This window comes from Onychostoma macrolepis, chromosome 25, assembly GCF_012432095.1.
Source record: "Onychostoma macrolepis isolate SWU-2019 chromosome 25, ASM1243209v1, whole genome shotgun sequence".
NCBI lineage: Eukaryota > Metazoa > Chordata > Actinopteri > Cypriniformes > Cyprinidae > Onychostoma > Onychostoma macrolepis.
Window position 1 is genome coordinate 3,639,237 of NC_081179.1, and position 20,106 is coordinate 3,659,342.

The 20,106-nt window shown below is 35.7% G+C and overlaps 1 protein-coding gene across 6 annotated transcripts in view; it reads left to right on the forward strand.

Moving 5' to 3' along the window:
• Window positions 1-20,106, forward strand: part of neo1b (neogenin 1b) — a 135,766-nt gene that overhangs the window by 84,848 nt on the left and 30,812 nt on the right. For 5 of the 6 annotated variants that reach the window (XM_058766393.1, XM_058766392.1, XM_058766388.1 and 2 more), the window contains 3 exons: window positions 4,911-5,065; window positions 6,232-6,352; window positions 18,762-18,984. In XM_058766393.1, coding sequence (XP_058622376.1) covers window positions 4,911-5,065; window positions 6,232-6,352; window positions 18,762-18,984 — 499 coding nt within the window. The remainder of the gene's footprint in view (window positions 1-4,910; window positions 5,066-6,231; window positions 6,353-18,761; window positions 18,985-20,106) is intronic. The other variant, XM_058766390.1, reaches the window with a different exon arrangement.

Here is a 20,106-nt window from a genome sequence, read left to right on the forward strand (position 1 = left end):
ACGCTGTTAATACTGGCTTGGGTTTTGCTTTAAAAGTTACCCATAAAATGAAAGGTTGTGTTCTGACAATCTGTAATCGTATTACTTTCACATCCACTTGCTTCAGTAGTCTTGTATATATTTAAGTATATCTTTACTTTAGATTTTTTTTTAATACTTTACTGTCTTCCAATTAAATACAGATACATTCTATTATTGCCCAATTTATTTAAAGTGTTTTTATCACCACATATATATTCCTTTATTTTTTAAGTTTAAGTTATATGTACACATACATACATTATATGTTCTGTTATTATTATCATATTTTATATTAATTCAGTTATGAGTATCAGAATGTTTTTTTTTGTTTTGTTTTTTGGGCTCTGATGCTCACCAAGGCTGCATTTACTTGCAGTAATACAGTAAAATTGTGAAATATTATTCTAATTTAAAATAACGGTTTTCTATTTGAATATATGTTAAAATGTAATTTATTTCTGTGATGCAATGCTGAATTTTCAGCATCATTCCTCCAGTCTTCAGTGTCACATGATCCTTCAGAAGTCATTCTAATATGTTGATTTGCTGCTCAAGAGACATTTATTATTATTATCAATGTTGAAAACAGTCATGCTGCTTCATATTTTTGTGGAAACCGATACATTGTTTTTTTTTCAGAATTCTTTAATGAATAGAATGTTCATAAGAACAGCATTTATTTGAAATAGAAATCATAAATAAAATAGAATTTTTAATTGAATTATAAACTTTAATTTATTTATTATAAAATTATTAATTATACATTTGAAATTGTAAAATTATAAATGTATTTTACTGTCATTTTGATTGATTTCATGTGTCTTTTACAAAAATAAGACAATATATACAATAATATATATAAGACAATATATACAGTTATTTATATATATATATATATATATATATATATATATATATATATATATATATATATATATATATATATATATACATACATACATACATACATACATACATATATATATATATATATATATATATATATATATATATATATATATATATATATATATATATATACACATACATACATACATACATACATACAGTGGGTACGGAAAGTATTCAGACCCCTTAAATTTTTCACTCTTTGTTATATTGCAGCCATTTGCTAAAATCATTTAAGTTCATTTTTTTTCCTCATTAATGTACACACAGCACCCCATATTGACAGAAAAACACAGAATTGTTGACATTTTTGCAGATTTATTAAAAAAGAAAAACTGAAATATCACATGGTCCTAAGTATTCAGACCCTTTGCTGTGACACTCATATATTTAACTCAGGTGCTGTCCATTTCTTCTGATCATCCTTGAGATGGTTCTACACCTTCATTTGAGTCCAGCTGTGTTTGATTATACTGATTGGACTTGATTAGGAAAGCCACACACCTGTCTATATAAGACCTTACAGCTCACAGTGCATGTCAGAGCAAATGAGAATCATGAGGTCAAAGGAACTGCCTGAAGAGCTCAGAGACAGAATTGTGGCAAGGCACAGATCTGACCAAGGTTACAAAAAAATTTCTGCTGCACTTAAGGTTCCTAAGAGCACAGTGGCCTCCATAATCCTTAAATGGAAGACGTTTGGGACGACCAGAACCCTTCCTAGAGCTGGCCGTCCGGCCAAACTGAGCTATCGGGGGAGAAGAGCCTTGGTGAGAGAGGTAAAGAAGAACCCAAAGATCACTGTGGCTGAGCTCCAGAGATGCAGTCGGGAGATGGGAGAAAGTTGTAGAAAGTCAACCATCACTGCAGCCCTCCACCAGTCGGAGCTTTATGGCAGAGTGGCCCGACGGAAGCCTCTCCTCAGTGCAAGACACATGAAAGCCCGCATGGAGGATTTCAAGATGGTGAGAAATAAGATTCTCTGGTCTGGTGAGACCAAGATAGAACTTGTTGGCCTTAATTCTAAGCGGTATGTTTGGAGAAAACCAGGCACTGCTCATCACCTGTCCAATACAGTCCCAACAGTGAAGCATGGTGGTGGCAGCATCATGCTGTGGGGGTGTTTTTCAGCTGCAGGGACAGGACGACTGGTTGCAATCGAGGGAAAGATGAATGCGGCCAAGTACAGGGAAAACCTTCTCCAGAGTGCTCAGGACCTCAGACTGGGCCGAAGGTTTACCTTCCAACAAGACAATGACCCTAAGCACACAGCTAAAATAACGAAGGAGTGGCTTCACAACAACTCCGTGACTGTTCTTGAATGGCCCAGCCAGAGCCCTGACTTAAACCCAATTGAGCATCTCTGGAGAGACCTAAAAATGGCTGTCCACCAACGTTTACCATCCAACCTGACAGAACTGGAGAGGATCTGCAAGGAGGAATGGCAGAGGATCCCCAAATCCAGGTGTGAAAAACTTGTTGCATCTTTCCCAAAAAGACTCATGGCTGTATTAGATCAAAAGGGTGCTTCTACTAAATACTGAGCAAAGGGTCTGAATACTTAGGACCATGTGATATTTCAGTTTTTCTTTTTTAATAAATCTGCAAAAATGTCAACAATTCTGTGTTTTTCTGTCAATATGGAGTGCTGTGTGTACATTAATGAGGGGAAAAAAATGAACTTAAATTATTTTATTATACTTTAATATAACAAAGAGTGAAAAATTTAAGGGGGTCTGAATACTTTCCGTACCCACTGTGTGTGTATTAGTGTTGTCAAAAGACCCGGTACTTCGGTACCAAGTCGGTACTAAAAAAGTGAAAACGTCACGGTACCAGGTTTTTTTAAGTACCGGTGGTACCGAGTACCCGGTCAACCCGGTTCTTGACGCGTACGGCCCTATGATTTCCGCGATGCAGAAAACGCGGACGGAATCTCGGAATCCAGTTATAAAAACGGAATTTACAGTTTGGCACAGAATTTGTCAACGTTTGGATGAATTAATCAAAAGTAGGTCACTGCACTTAAATCAAATCGCGACGTGGACTAGTATCTGTAAATATTAAGCCGCAAAAGTCGATTCAAATATGAATCCCGCATGTTCTGCGAGTCTCTGTGTGAGTGAATGAATGGCAGAGACTACACACACTGAAGCGCGCCTGACGCTCGCGGTGATTCATCATCTGCCGTCTCAATGAGGACATAAATACATAAACAATATCTACAGAACTGCTCTGAGAGTCCCCCAAATCATTTTTTTTTTTTTTTTTTTTTAAGAAATCACACAATATTTCTTCCATATTTTAATTTTAATAGTAAATCCCCTTTATTTACCAAAACAATACAATGTGTTTAAATTTAATTAATTAAAAGACAAATTAAATTTGGGTGAAACTTGTTTACTGTTCTTCATACTTTCATTACTTGCGGGAAAACTTGAAACACAATTTAAATAAATTATAAAGAATGGCATTGATTTTTGTACATTTTTATTTTTGTTTGACTTCATTATTAAAAATAGTGTGTTTTTTTTAATTAGCATGTGGTACCGAAATTGGTACCGAGAACCGTGGATTTTGACTGGTATCGGTACCGAATACTGAAATTTTGGTACCGTGACAACACTAGTGTGTTATATATATATATATATATATATATATATATATATATATATATATATATATATATATATATATATATATATATATAAAATTTTCATTCAACATATGTTTAAATATATTATATTTAAATCTCAGAATTGTGCATATTTTAGTGTATACTTCAGTTCTCTGCTTGTGTCAGTCCTGCACACTTCAGTCATCTGCAGTTGCTGAATTAAATATAGGGTGACCATACGGGCCATTTTTACGGGATGCGTCCTTGCCAGGATTTCTATATTGCCTAAAATATCCAGGTTTTGACTGTTTGCACTGTGCAGATCGATCGTTGTATGACATTCACGATAGCTATAGAGAGCAGAGCAGACGGCGCCTCTTTCGAATCGCTCTCGCGGTACTTTGGTGTCATTCAGTGATCGGTGCGCTCAAATAGACAAACACATGAGCGTATTTGCATTGCTTTGATTGTTCTTTGTAGATCTCACCTTCTCACGTGCCACGATTGGTCTATTATATACCACACCTGAATGTTATTGGTCAAAGTACTTTGGATGTTTTAGGCAATATTAAAATCCTGGCCAGGACGTGTCCCGTATAAATATGGAGAATGAAGCCATGTGACAATGTAGCAGCATATTAATGTTATTGGTATACTTTTTCACAAACTACTTGTTTTTAAAAGCATTAGATGGTATACAGTATGTGCTGCGCAGTAAACAAGTATTCCATTGAGAACACAGCCGATGTGAAAGTTCATCCAAACAACAAAACCAAGTCTGAAAACTGCATAATTCACCAAGGCTGGAGAGAATCAACAGTGTGATTTTGCGCTTTAGAGAATTGAGAACACACCACAAACAGTGACTGCCAGAGATCGTTAGCATAGCAGAGTTCAAGGAAACGAATCTTCCTCTGTTTCTCCCCTCCAACTGACAGCAGATGGAGCGCTGTTGATTTTAGAAGGTGAAGCTGGGCATGAAAAATACAGAATCAGTCATCCTTGACACACTTTTGTCAGCCGCTGATAAGAAAACTACCTCTGAATCTGAAACTCTTGTTATATTTAGCGTCTCTGTATTCTTGTTCTTCATCTGTTCTTCCCTGCTGAATGTCCTCCATTTACCTGCACAACTTACAAACATCAGGAGAGGATGCAAACTAACTTGTTCCCTGATGGATGCGGTTGCCATAGGAACTGCAAAAGCAGTTGAGAGGAAACACTTTACCTGCCGCTACCTGTCCCAATGCAGCCACGTCTGTCACACGAATCCCAGCGATGGGATGTTGCACTTTAATTTCGTAATGCACCCTGTGACCTCCTCTCTAGTTCATACCTGCATTTATTCATTTTCTTCTTCTAGTTCCTCCGCGGTTCTTGACGAGACCCTCCAACACTTACGCCCAGGAGTCCATGGACATTATCTTTGAGTGTGACGTCACCGGCTCGCCGCCGCCCACCGTCAAGTGGATGAAGGATGGAGACACGGTCATTCCCAGTGATTATTTCAGGATAGTGGTACGTCAGACCCCCCCCTTGATGATCCACGTTTATCCAGGATTATATACAGTAAAATTTTTAAACCGTTCTTCCCTCTTTTTAAATGTATTTGTTTATTTTATTTACTGTTACTTTTTACCCTTTTTTTTTTTTTGCAGCTGTGTAATCTTGTTACCAACCATTTTTAATTCCGTATTTTATTTTTTTTTTTTTTTAGGTTTTTACACCCTGTTACCAACCATTTTAACTGTATTAATGCAGTTTTAAATCCTGATGTGTTGTAATTCTTTATATTTTCTTTTTTCTTTTATATTTTACATTTTTCAATCCATTTTATTTAGTCCTGTAATTGTCACAGTTTTTACCATTTTAAATTTGGGTCATTGGCTATTTTCTATTTTATTTGTGGTCTATTCTTTGCGGTTTTTCAGTCCTGTTACTGACACTTTTACCTGTATGAATACAGTTTAAAATAATGATTTTTAGTTATTTTATATTTTTGCAATTTTTCAGTCCTGTTACCAACAATTTTAACTGTATGAACACAGTTTTAAATCCTGATTTTAATTTTGTTTGTTAGGTTTTTTTTTGCTAATTTTCAGTTGTTACTGACACAATTAACTCTATGAATACAGTTTTCAGTAATGATTTTTTTTTTTTTTTTTCAGTACGGTTACTTACACTTTTAACTGGCTGAATACAGTTTAAAATAATGATTTTTTTCTCTTTTTTTTTTTTGCAATTGTCAGTCCTGTTACCAACACTTTTAACTGAATGAATACCGTTTTAAGTAATTCTTTTATTGATTGATTGATTGATTGATGTTTTTCAGTCCGTTACTTACACTTTTAACTGGTTGAATACAGTTTTAAGTAATGATTTTTAGTTGTTGTTGTTTTTGCAATTTTCAGTCCTGTTGCTGACGTATATAACTATATGAACTCAAATATAACTGTGTGAAATCAAATATAACTGTGAAATCAATGAAATCATTTTTAAGTAATGATTTTATTGATTGATTGATGTTTTTCAGTCCCGTTACTTACACTTTTAAATGTATGAATACAGTTTTAAATCCAGTGACATCTAAAATGAATTGTCATATTTAGCAGTCTTATTTTTTAAGAGCGTTAGTGTTGTTAATTCTTATGCAATGCTCTGTTTTGTTGTTTGTGTTCCCACAGAAGCAGCATAACCTGCAGGTTTTGGGTTTAGTCAAATCAGATGAAGGTTTTTATCAGTGTTTAGCGGAGAACGATGCCGGGAACGTCCAGGCGAGCGCTCAGCTGATCATACTGGATTTAGGTAAACTCCCTCTCCATATATTTGCATTTCTGTATGTGTTTATGCAGAAATACTCGTCTAAAATGAAGAAACTTCATTAGACGTGTGCAGGAAAGCTCAGTCCGGCTCCAGAGCCAAATCCCTCAGATCTCAAGTGTTTATTCTAGTTCGGTGATGGGCTAAAGACTTGCCAAGACTCACCAATTGATCTTTTGACAGGAATTAAATACAGCAATCATTATCACAGGATGGGTCGTGGCAGCCCGTCAGTGATGTTTTCTGGGGATGAGTCCAAACGCTTTGTGGCTTTTAATGTTATTATGATTGTTTTACTGCGTGTCATAAGCGTGAGATCCACATATTCACATTTTCTGCTGCTAACTCGTTGTGGGAGGTTGTGTTACTACAGTATGCATGTTGCTAAGCCGGTTTTTACAGCACAGTTTAGTCTATTTTTGTTTTGTGTCGTTTTTATGTAGCTCATCTCTCCATCTCAGGCTTCACACGCATGCATTCGTACTCACGTTTCCATGCACCGAACGAAAGCTTGAACACATGTTCTCACACGTCAAGCAGAGGCGTAAATGACGCCGCATTGATTCGCTGGTGCGAGATCTGTTTCGCACCTGGCGCGGGTGCGAGTCTCCAGCGTAGAGATCTCGCCGCTGAATGTTTAATTAACTGTGCCTCTTTATTAGAAACGTGTGCATGCTTTTCATTTTCACGTGCACTGCGTTGCATTAACACCTCTCGACGGAGACCCAAATTATGTGTGTAGAACTGGATGTCATTTAATAATCCGGGTTTCTCCAGCGGATGCGTTAAGGAGGTTTAGTTTGCAAACAGAGACGTGAACTCGGTGAACGGGACACGCCGTTAATTACTGATCGGATTCCAGTGCAGATGAAGTGGATTGAAGTCCTTATTCAGAACTGATTTTGGCCTAAAAAGGTTATATTTCAAATGTCAGCAAGCATAGGAACCTTTTTAATGCTGGTGCAAAAAAAAAAAACCGGATGAGCAAAGAATGTGTGTTAGGTGTATGTTGCCCCAGAGAATGATGGGAAATATAGTTTGGTTGTGCTAAATTTGTATTTTCCACCAGGTTTATTGCTTCATCAACAGTACATGAAAAGTGAATGAACTTATTTTGAAGTAAACATCATCCAATGGTGCAAGTTTTGGGTATTTTGCCAACTAATGACAGACTTTGTATGTTTTCCACTAGTAATTACAACGTTGTGGAGACATTTATTCGTTTGCTTGTATGTGATTATCAAACATTAACATTATTAGGTTTTTTTGGGGGGGGGTTTTTTGTTAAAGTGAAAATACTTTGTTAAAAATTATTATTAACATTTAACCCTTAATTTAAAATGAACTAATATTTATTACATTATTTAATATTAATGATCTTTAATACTTACTTAATATTTCAACAACAATAATTTGAATAATATTTTTACATTTATTTCATTCATTTTAATTTAGTGTAGTATTGTTAAATTTATTTATTATTATTTTATTTGTTTCTTTTCCAAGTTCCCGACAGGGAGAAAGAAAAGAGGAAAATTCTGATAATTAAAAAGAGACCCTTAATGTTAAATTCAATATTTAATTAAATATTAATATTATTTTATTGAATTAGTATTTCAGCTAATATTTATCCTAATGATATTGCTAAAATAATTAAATTAATTTTATTTTAATGTGGCACTTTTAATTTAATTTATTAATGTTAGTCGGATTCGTAGTACTTCCCAACAGTAGTAATTTTCCTGAGAGAGATTGTGTTGTTTTCGCTCAGCACCTTTTAGAAACAGGACCGCTTTATAATGGCAGGGAGGAGGAGAAGAGGAAATGGGATCCTGATAATGAAAAAAATCGGTCAGCAGGGGCGATCGGTCACATTGGAGTTTAGCGGGCACTTGTTGACAGCTGATTTCAGTGATTGAAGCGTCACTCTCAATTATTGATTATGTTTCTGTTGTAGTTTGGGTTGGAAAAGGTTTGCTCTTGGTTTAATCTCTTTGTTGTTTAGGAGGAAGTGTTGTAATAAATGCGGGCGTATAGATAGAGTTCGTCCAGTGAACCGTTGTGGCCTCTCGTCAGTGTTTCTGATGTGGTTGTGTGTCTTTCGCTGCATGAGATCTTTATTACCTCTGAACATTTGCTCTCAACCTCTCCAATTACACAAGAGCTTTGTTTTGATTAACGAAATAATCCACTTCAGGACACTTGGAAATCAGTCCAGGCCCTTCTGTTGATTCTCCTGCTGTGCATGTGCACGACCCTTCACAAGTCATTTTCATTAGAGGTTTCTTCGTTCGGTTCTCAAGAGAAGAAATGTAAAGGGTTATTTTACCTAAAAATGAAAATGAAATCATCATTTACGCACCCTCACGTAGTTCCAAATTCTCAAAAGTTATTTTTTATTGTTTTAATTATTGTTTTTATTGTTATCAATAATGCATGTAAAGAAAAATATAATAAAATGCTAATAAATATAAAATTATTATTATTATAAATAATGATTATTGTTAATAATAATAGGAAATAAAAAATATATAATACATTTTAATTTTATTAATAATATTAATGTTAAATATTAAAGTATTCATTAAAAATGTCCAAACAAAATTTATGTCTCATGATGTTTGAGTTTATGATGGCACAATGTTCATTTAAATCTCAGATATATTGCATGGATTTCAGAGGAACGGACACCTGTCACACACTGAGTGTTAGATGGAGTGTGAATGCTGGTTTCACAAGCTTCCATGCTAAAACACTTTTTTTTTTTTTTTTTTCCTCAGGCTTTCATTCGTCCATTACAGTACACTCTGAGTACAGTGCCAGCACATGATCGCTCTCGTTCCAGCTGTAATTATGTCTCTGACTGTAATGAGATCTGCTAGCATGCTGCGGATTACATTCTGTTAAACATGTTAATGTCATGCATTACGCCGAGCTTGATGGTAGGGGTGGGCGATATGACAGAAATCCTCTCAATATCACAAGATATAGTCAGTTTTGCTGAAAATCAATGAAACAACAAAATAAAACCATGTAGTAATGCCTTTTATTTAAAGAATCAAGTGAATAAAACACTTTACAAATGGAAGGTACTTGATTATTGTTTTTACATTTGGACCGTGAAATCATATTTGCATTATTTGCATCTTTTTCCTTTCTTTTTCTGTGATTAAACCCACAGTATATATACATTTAGTCATTTAGCAGACGCTTTTATCCAAAGTGACTTACAAATGAGAATTTTATATTTGTATAATTTTAAATGTTATATTTATATAATTTTAAATTTGTATATATATAAATTATAAATAAATAAATATATATAATATATACATATATACATAATAATTGTTACCCTTATTTTTTACTCATTTTAATAACATTCATTTTATTAATTACTATTATTGTTTAAATTATTAATTTTAATGTCAGTCAGTATCAGTATCTAACTGATCCTGTCACAAAAACAGGTTTTATTTTTTTTTTTTTACATTTTATTTTGTTTTAATTTTTTATCATTAATTTTAAGTTAATTAATTAATTAAACCCTTACATTTTAATTAACATGTTAATAACATTAATATTATTATTATTATTATTATTATTATCCTCATATACGCGAGTCCATTTCCGTATCTAACTGTACCAGTCACAAACATTTTTTTTTTTTTAGCATTAATTTATTAAAATAAGTAATTGAAGTTTCTTTCTGAATATTTTAATAACATTTTAATAATTTTTTTAAATTAAAATTAATATTTGATTGTCATATACATGAGTCAGTTTGTCTGTAAAAGCACCTGTCAAAAAAGGATGATTTTATTTATTTTTATTTTATTTTAAAAATGAGACTCTTACTTTTTAATTAATAGTTTAATAAAATTGTTTATTATTATTAATTTGCATTTTCTTTTTACAAAATTAATTCATTATTCTATATGCCCTTATTTTGAAAGTTTCTCCCTGCCCACCTATATCTGTGTAAATAAATCGACCACAGTAAAAGCGGTGTAGCAAAATACCTCTTGATACATAACTACCAACACACGGTACATACCATCCTACATGATGGGAATGAAGAGATGTTTAGGCCCTGAAGCTCATCACCATGTACCATTTAAAGCTTTCCCATCTAGATCTGTTGTGTGTGATTATGAGTGTGTTTACCGTGGTGAAACCCTCCATCTGACAAACCCCTTGATTGGGATGTGATTTCTGCAGCGTTGGCCCTCTGGAGGTCTGCGGCTTTGCTGCTGCTGCTGTTTTGCTCGATTGATGAGCAATCAGATGTTATTGGATTGTGTGAATGGCTATTGATGAGCTGGCCGGGGTTCCTGTCAGTCGCTCGGCTGGATGGAGAGAGAGAATGTGAACAAGAGAAAGAAAAATGTTTTTTTTTTTTTTATCCCTGCTGTGTGATTGTACAATCTGAAACAGCCCTGTTTCTCCACACCCGCTTCATACAGGAAGCTCTCTCTGCGGAATTATGGGGCTTTTGGGCTTTGACAGGAAGTGGCACGCGCTTGGCCTGCCGGTCGTCCGCTTTCTCTCCACCCGACTAATGACAACGATCATAATGACCTTGTGACGTAAACATGGGTCCATAAATAACAGGGCAGATATAAATAAAGGTGTGAAGCGTTTAGGCGGGCCGTCCTTTTCCTGAGTGCTGTCCCGTTCTCAATCTTCCTGTGGGTTTTGAGGTTATGCAAACAGACATGTGTGATTGAGACCGCACACGCCATCTCTCTGTTTCAGCAGACAGCAGGAGTTTATACAGGTTCAGAGTGCTTCAAGAACCAGGGGAGTTTTAGAACAAGACACAAGCTAGCTGTTTTATTTTGCTTTGTCCTTCCTAAAAGACCTATAGTGTGTTTTGGGGTGTTCTGGGTGGTTGATAGTAGGGCTGCACGATATTGGAAAAAAACTCACATTGCGATATTTTGTATTTCTGCGCTATATATTGTGATATGAAAAAAAAAAAAAAAACTCCAGATGACTTGAAAAGCTCTATTTGGAAAAAAAATATTGTAGATGAGTAAATCAGCATAGAAAAATGAACAAATTACAAACATAGATAAATATAATAGAACAAAGATATAACAGTGCTTTATATTTTTTCCAGTAAGTCTAACAGTATTCAGGTATACTGGTTGAATAATCAAATGTAAAATAACACTGTATAAATTAAATCTAATAAATCTGTTAAAGCTACAAAAGTGATTTTTCTCTGTGTTTTGCTGTTTGATTAACATTCATGACACTGAAAGCCTTAGGAACATTAAACTGCTGTGAGCCTATACTATCTATTTTCTTTATCAATTTTTTACCTTCACCTAAGCCATAAGCAACTGTGTTTACAAGGTTACTTGCAGAGACATGCATTTTGACAGTTTCGCGCCTATGTGTCATTTCAGGCACAAATAGACACGGAACTGAATGGAATTGAGTGTTCACATATATCTGAGTGACTCTCACCGTGTCTACAAAGGGCGCTGACAAAATACAATAGAACCCATTATAATCAGTGATGCCGTCTACACTGGATGCGGCGCGACACGGCAAATCCTTGCGAGTAAATCCCTCATTCTTTTTATGACGTACTGACACAAAGTTCAAAGGATTTGCAACGGTCGCTTTTTCGCGTCCAGTGAAGACAGTGCGTCGCGGGGTGGCGTGATGCGATAGCTGTCGCGAAAACGATCAGTATAAATATAACGGTCAGTATACTAAAAATCGCACATCCTGCGATGTGACTATCGCGGATGTGCATATCGCGATATCGATGCTGAAACGATATATCGTGCAGCCCTAGTTGATAGTGTGTTCTTGGTGTTCTGTGTGGATGTTCTGGGTGTTCTGGGTAGTTGATAGGGTGTTCTGGGTTGTTGATAGGGTGTTCTGGGTGATTAATATAGGGTGTTCTTGGTGTTCTGGGTAGTTGATAGGGTGTTCTGGGTGGTTAATATAAGGTGTTCTTGGTGTTCTGGGTTGTTGATAGGGTGTTCTGGGTGGTTAATATAGGGTGTTCTTGGTGTTCTGGGTAGTTGATAGGGTGTTCTGGGTGTTCGATAGGGTGTTCTGGATAGTTCATAGGGTGTTCTTGGTGTTCTGGGTGGTTGATCGGGTATCCTGGTTGTTCTGTGTGGTTGATAGGGTGTTCTAGGTGGTTAATATAGGATGTTCTGGGTGGTTAATATAGGATGTTCTTGGTGTTCTGGGTAGTTGATAGGGTGTTCTGGGTGGTTAATATAGGATGTTCTTGGTGTTCTGGGTGGTTAATATAGGTGTTCTTGGTGTTCTGGGTGGTTAATATAAGGTGTTCTTGGTGTTCTGGGTGGTTAATATAGGATGTTCTTGGTGTTCTGGGTAGTTGATAGGGTGTTCTGGGTGGTTAATGTAGGATGTTCTTGGTGTTCTGGGTAGTTGATAGGGTGTTCTGGGTGGTTAATATAAGGTGTTCTTGGTGTTCTGGGTAGTTGATAGGGTGTTCTGGGTGGTTAATATAGGGTGTACTTGGTGTTCTGGGTAGTTGATAGGGTGTTCTGGGTGGTTAATATAGGATGTTCTTGGTGTTCTGGGTAGTTGATAGGGTGTTCTGGGTGGTTAATATAGGATGTTCTGGGTGGTTAATATAGGATGTTCTTGGTGTTCTGGGTAGTTGATAGGGTGTTCTGGGTGGTTAATATAGGATGTTCTGGGTGGTTAATATAGGATGTTCTTGGTGTTCTGGGTAGTTGATAGGGTGTTCTGGGTGGTTAATATAAGGTGTTCTTGGTGTTCTGGGTTGTTGATAGGGTGTTCTGGGTGGTTAATATAAGGTGTTCTGGGTAGTTGATAGGGTGTTCTGGGTGGTTAATATAGGGTGTACTTGGTGTTCTGGGTAGTTGATAGGGTGTTCTGGGTGGTTAATATAGGATGTTCTTGGTGTTCTGGGTAGTTGATAGGGTGTTCTGGGTGGTTAATATAAGGTGTTCTTGGTGTTCTGGGTAGTTGATAGGGTGTTCTGGGTGGTTAATATAGGGTGTACTTGGTGTTCTGGGTAGTTGATAGGGTGTTCTGGGTGGTTAATATAGGATGTTCTTGGTGTTCTGGGTAGTTGATAGGGTGTTCTGGGTGGTTAATATAGGATGTTCTTGGTGTTCTGGGTAGTTGATAGGGTGTTCTGGGTGGTTAATATAAGGTGTTCTGGGTTGTTGATAGGGTGTTCTGGGTGGTTAATATAAGGTGTTCTTGGTGTTCTGGGTAGTTGACAGGGTGTTCTGGGTGGTTAATATAAGGTGTTCTTGGTGTTCTGGGTAGTTGACAGTAGGGATGGGCGATATGGGCTTAAAAGTATATCACGATATTTCTGGTATTTTATTGCGGTAACGATATCAATGGCGATAATTCAGGGAATCCTGTTTCTTTAGAGAAAAGTATTATGTTTCCTATTTTTACTCAAAATAGGGTGTTGTGAGCATTACTGAGTACATGTTTTGACTGTTTAATTCATACTGGAAGCCGGAGGGCGCCCTTGCGCAGAAACTCCACATATGTTTATCTGTGTTCTTCAATCTTGGGTATTTTTTTTTATAAGGAAATTATATGTATATTAACATATAATTAGAGCTGCTGTCAGGTAACGGGTCGGGTGTTCTGTTAAGTACTGCTGGTGCACGTTTACCAAACAGGACCCGTGCAGGACTCTGCTTTAAACCGCTTTGCGTCTCTCCGTCAGAGATGCGCCATTTACATGTATTTCCCTAAACCGCCACACAGCTCATATATTTTTCAGCCAAGGGGTGAGAACGTAATGATTACGAAAACGATCATTTATTTTTGTTAATTATTATTTTATTTCAGTTAGTTAATCAATAACTGTTGTTAGTTTCGTTTCGTTTTCGTTTATCAAATATTTTGACATTTTTATTTTATTTCAGTTTATGAAATTGTTTTTTCATCAATCGTTTTTGTCTTAGTTTTATTTTTCGTTTACGAAAATAACCCTGCTCCTCATTTAGCGATAAACTCCTCAATTTCAAGTCCACCTTCAACAACTATATGTCAACAACTAGACTTTATCGTTATTATCGCGGGAAGACAAATTTTTATCGTGGGGGGGATTTTTAACGGTATATCGCAAACGATAAGATATCGCCCATCCCTAGTTGACAGGGTGTTCTGGGTGGTTAATATAAGGTGTTCTTGGTGTTCTGGGTAGTTGATAGGGTGTTCTGGGTGGTTAATATAAGGTGTTCTTGGTGTTCTGGGTAGCTGACAGGGTGTTCTGGGTGGTTAATATAAGGTGTTCTTGGTGTTCTGGGTAGCTGACAGGGTGTTCTGGGTGGTTAATATAAGGTGTTCTGGGTTGTTGATAGGGTGTTCTGGGTGGTTAATATAAGGTGTTCTTGGTGTTCTGGGTAGCTGACAGGGTGTTCTGGGTGGTTAATATAAGGTGTTCTTGGTGTTCTGGGTAGCTGACAGGGTGTTCTGGGTTGTTAATATAGGGTGTTCTGGGTAGCTGACAGGGTATTCTGGGTGGTTAATATAGGGTGTTCTGGGTAGCTGACAGGGTGTTCTGGGTGGTTAATATAGGGTGTTCTTGGTGTTCTGAATGGTTGATCGGGTATCCTGGTTGTTCTGGGTGGTTGATAGGGTGTTCTAGATGGTTGCTAAGGTGTTCTTAGATGGTTTCTTACTGTCTTGTGTGTTGATCCTCAAGTTTTGAGTTACAAGTATAAACAATTACAATAGAGGCGTTTGACTTGGTAAACACCACTATTTAATTGTCTATATAACTTGGTTTGGTTGTAGAAGCGGTTCAGGCAGAAGTCAGACTTCACTAAGAAAACATTCTGCTGAAATTATCCTAAGCTTTCATCTCAATAAGCAGATGTATTAGGAGCGCTGAAGATCAAGGCTCTGGATGTGAGACGAGTATGTCGGGTTGTAACCTTTGTAGTGCCAGCCTCTTTGTGCACGATGCCATTTCATCTTCAGAGGAAACACTTTAATGCCATTTTCATATCAACATGACGCGTCATTCCTTCAGCTATCACATCACTCCTCCTTCTCTTTTATCTTCCTCACCACTCATTTATTATCCTTTTTTCCTTACAGGAGTTTCAGGAATGAAGTGCTGCAGTCCTAATGCTGTGGATTTTGGGTTTTAGATTTAAAATGCAATGTCTCTATTAGGGCATAATAATATTGAATATTTACAATGTTCATGTGTGCATATATATGCATATAGAGATATAGATATTAGTGCTGTCAATTCATAAAAAAAATTAACTAATTAATGGCACATTTTTTCTAAAATTAAGCGCAAATAATCCCACATTAAAAATTTTAAATATACTTTATTGCAATAATTTTACATTCAAATTAATGTACAAACATAAAGTATATTTTTAATATTTGTTTAATGACATCTTTATTAATATATATTTTTTATATTTTTAACACTTTAAACTGAAAAAAATTAATCACCTGCGTTAATGCGCTAATTTTGACAGCACTAATATATATATCAAAATTAAAATCATAATGTTTCCTCACTGTGATCATTGGGTCAAAAATTGTGAAAACATTTTTTTAAACTATAATTTTAGAGATTAAGTTTTTTAATTAAATATTATGAATCTGTTTTGGCTTCTTTTAAGCCATTTCATAGCAGATGCATAAACATCAAGCTCTGTATCAAATATCATCAAACAGCTGGAAATATAGCGCTGTAATGTTTAGCTATAGCGCTCAGCCCTGCATACTGAATGAGAGGTACAGAACTTCAAACCCTAAAGTTTCCCAGCATCCATTTTTGATCCTACGCTGATTGAATCCACACCCTGGGGTCTGCTTCAGATTTCTATTTCTGTTTTATTTCATAGTGTTTTTTTTGGTGCATATCTAATAATAATAATATCCCAAGGTCCCTTCTGTGCTTGATGTCATTTCCTGACTTAAGATTTTGCCTTTGAAGGGCAGTGTGAGTGTTTCCCCCCAGCTGTGAAGCCCTGACAGAGAAACGAGGAGATTTGAGATTAGCATTTTCGTTGGGATGTTAAATAAATCAAGATATTAATGCAGCAGGATACAGTGATAACATTGCAGTTGTTTTTTGAAGTCCCATGACGCCATTGTTTTCATCATCAGGGGTCATTCATGACGTTTTATTTTTACCCATCAGGTGTCTTATCTTAGGTGGGTGTTGTTTTTCTGTCTGTACTCGTGCTGAGTCAGGATATGAGCGGGAAGCTCCATTCGGTGGGCGGCAGTGCCCAGTTTGGCACATCGCCGTCTCCAGCTGGTCTCTGATGCCCGTTTGTGTGCCAGACACGGCAGGCTAGCAGACACCTCGCCCACTCGCACCCGCGCCGTCACAGTGTCCCGCTGTCCCTTGAGCAGGTTCATTCAGCCGATGAGGGGTGTCACTCACACCTGAGGGTGATGCCCGGACACAAGCTGTGATACCACTCCTACTCTATTCTATTCTGTCCTGTCCTGTTCTATTTTGTTATTTTCTGTTTTATTCTATTCTGTGATTTTTGTTTTTCTATTCTAATCTATTCTATTCTTTTCTGTTTTATTCTATTCTTTTCTGTTATAATCTAATCTATTCTCTTTTGTTTTATTCTATTCTGTTATTCTATTAACTAAACCTGGCTCTCCTCATGAAAATAGACATAGAAGCTGAAATGTTGTCAAAAAGAAGGAAAGAAAACATGATTTTGTTCTATTCTAAACTTGTTATTCTATTGTTCTTTTCTGTTTTATTCCAATCAATTTAAGTCGATTTTATTCTATTGTAACCTATTCTATTTTGTTTCTGTTTTTTGTATTCTGTTCTTTGCTGTTTGATTCTATTCTGTTTTAATCTATTCTATTCTTTTGTTTTATTTTATTCTATTCTGTTATAATCTTTTATTTTCTATTATAATATATTATTTTCTGTTTTATTTAGTTCTATTCTGTTCTGTTCTATTATAACCTATTCTTTTCTGTTTTATTCTGTTTTGTTCTATTCTGTATTATTCTATTTTAATCTATTCTATTCTTTTGTTTTATATATTCTTCTAAAATATTCTATTCTTTACTGTTTTACTCTATTCTGTTGTATTATGTTCTTTTTTGTTGTTCTGTTATAATTTCTGTTCTTTTGTTTTATTCTATTATAACCTGTTCTATTCTTTTCTGTTTTACTCTGTTCTATTCTAGTATATTCTTAGGTTTTGTTCCTTGACTGTTTCTCATTGGTTCACCGGGCTGGTTTGATCGTTAGATGATACATCTTTTGCAGACGAGTACAACGAATAGCCGCTTCGTATGTTATGCAACTAATTGCTGTTATCAATTTATTAATATTACATAGTTATTTATTTATTTATCTATGGTTTTAGTTTTATTAGCCTATCTCTATACATTCATTTTATATCCTATGTGTCTGTAATCCATGGGGCAAGAAGTCCCTGTATGTTTTGCGTGGTTGTTGTATTGGACTGTGAAGTTAAAGGGATACTCCATCCCAAAATGAAAATTTTGTCACTAATCACTTACCCCCATGTCATTCCAAACTCGTAAAAGCTTTGTTTGCCTTCAGAACACAATTTAAGATATTTTGGATGAAAACCGGGAGGCTTGTGACTGTCCCATTGACTGCCAAGTAAATTACACGGTCAAGGTCCAGAAAAGTATTAAAAACATCGCCAAAATAGTCCATCTGCCATCAGTGGTTCAATCTGAATTTTATGAAGCAACGAGAATACTTTTTGCACGCAAAGAAAATAAAAATAACAACATTTATTCAACATTTTATTTTGCGTTTGCAGGTTTGTAGCTGTTGAGCAACACTTGTATTGTTGACCTTGAAGCAAGACTCATCCTCAGAAACTACACATACAAACAAACACACACACACACAGTATGGCAATGTTTTTTCTTTTATTCTATGCAGTTAATAAACCCTGAGATTCACCACCAGTTTCCTCTAATTTGCATCTACGACAGATTTCGTAGAACGTGCTATTTTTAACTACTTCAGATGAAGTCATCAGTGTGTTTTAATTGCAGGGACAGATGTGAAACTGTAATTAACATTGTGCTTACTGATATGAATGTTAATGATATGCTTCCCCTCAGTGTTCGTAACATGTTGTGGCTGCATGTTTAGCCTGGCGTTGAGCCTCCATCTCCTGCTCTGTCTCATAGTAAATTTGCTGTTTCGTTTTGATTTTGAAGTCATTGTAGTTGTCTTTTTATTTACGTCAATTATTTTATGTTCTTTTCTTTTTCTTTTTCTTCCTTTTTTTTTCTTCGCCCTCCCTCTCCTCCCTGAACTTTGTATCTATAATTTACCCCCCTTGTTACCCCCTTGTTGCCCCTCCCGTCACAATCACCCTCCAACGTACTCAAGACGTTGCCCTTCCTTCTGCTGTCCCTTCACTGACCGATGCCACTACTGACCATGTAGCGTTCAGCCCGGCCGAGCGCAACGGCCCGACGCCCTCCGCCCCGCGGGATGTCGTGGCATCTCTGGTGTCCACCCGATTCATCAAGCTGACGTGGCGACTTCCTGCCGAGCCGCACGGAGAGAACATCACCTACTCTGTGTTCTACAGTCTGGAAGGCACTAACAGGTTAAAGATGCTCAAAGATGTCAATGTCAGATGTTTGCTGTTTAACGTGGTCCTACATAGTTTTAAAGAACAGTTTACGCTGCCTCTGCAGGTTGTTAAAGGAACAGCAACAGGAAAGGCAATTGTGTAATACTGTGCTAATGTTTAGAATAGCATACTAGTATACTGCATATACTAATTCTGCATCAAACATTTAGGATTTGGGGGGAGGGGGTCGAAGGTAAAATTTTAAGGTCATTGGTCATTGAAGAATACATTGATCTACCACTAATCTGAATATTTGGTCAAATGCATTATCGTCAGTGTTTATGGCCCTGAGTATACAGAATATTCTGTGCACAGAATGTGGATTTTCTGTATAAAAAACTTAAAATACACAGTTTAAACTACTAGATTTAACAACATAAGCAGTAAACAACTAAATCATAGTGTGAAGGTCACTTCATCCCATAATGCAATGTGTCTACCTACCATTTCCCATGTTAAAAACATTTTTGTTAATTGAATTCAAGTTTAATTAATGTATGAATATTAGATTTAAAAAGTGAAACTAAATTAAAATTTGAAACTCTGCCTTGGCGACTAACTGAAATAATTTTGAAGCACTAAAATTAAATAAACTGAAATAAATAAACGCATAAACTGAAATAAAAATAAATTAAATGTAAATAGTAATATTTAAAAATGTATCAATTATAAATGTTGCCATGGCAACATTTCTGAAATAATTTTAAGTTAAAGCACTAAAATTACTTAATGGAAATAAATATACATTAAACCTAAAGAATAAATTTAAAAGAAAAAGAAAAAATTATTTAGTAATATATTTTATTTAATTAATATTATCAAATTATTAATAAAAATGATAAAAGCGTGTAAAATCTTTAAAAATCAAACTTAAAAAAAAAAAGCTAATTCAAAATATTGATTAGAATCTGTTAAAACTAAAAAATGAACACTGGTGACAAACTGTTTTTTAACATCTTTTTTTAATGTTTATTTTTGGACAGATTTGATCAAATGTAATTAGCTAGCTAAGAACATACACTATAAACAACTAGCTATAAATGTATCAACTTGCTTAATAAGATTGTCTTCAGAATATTTCTGTAGAAGGCACTT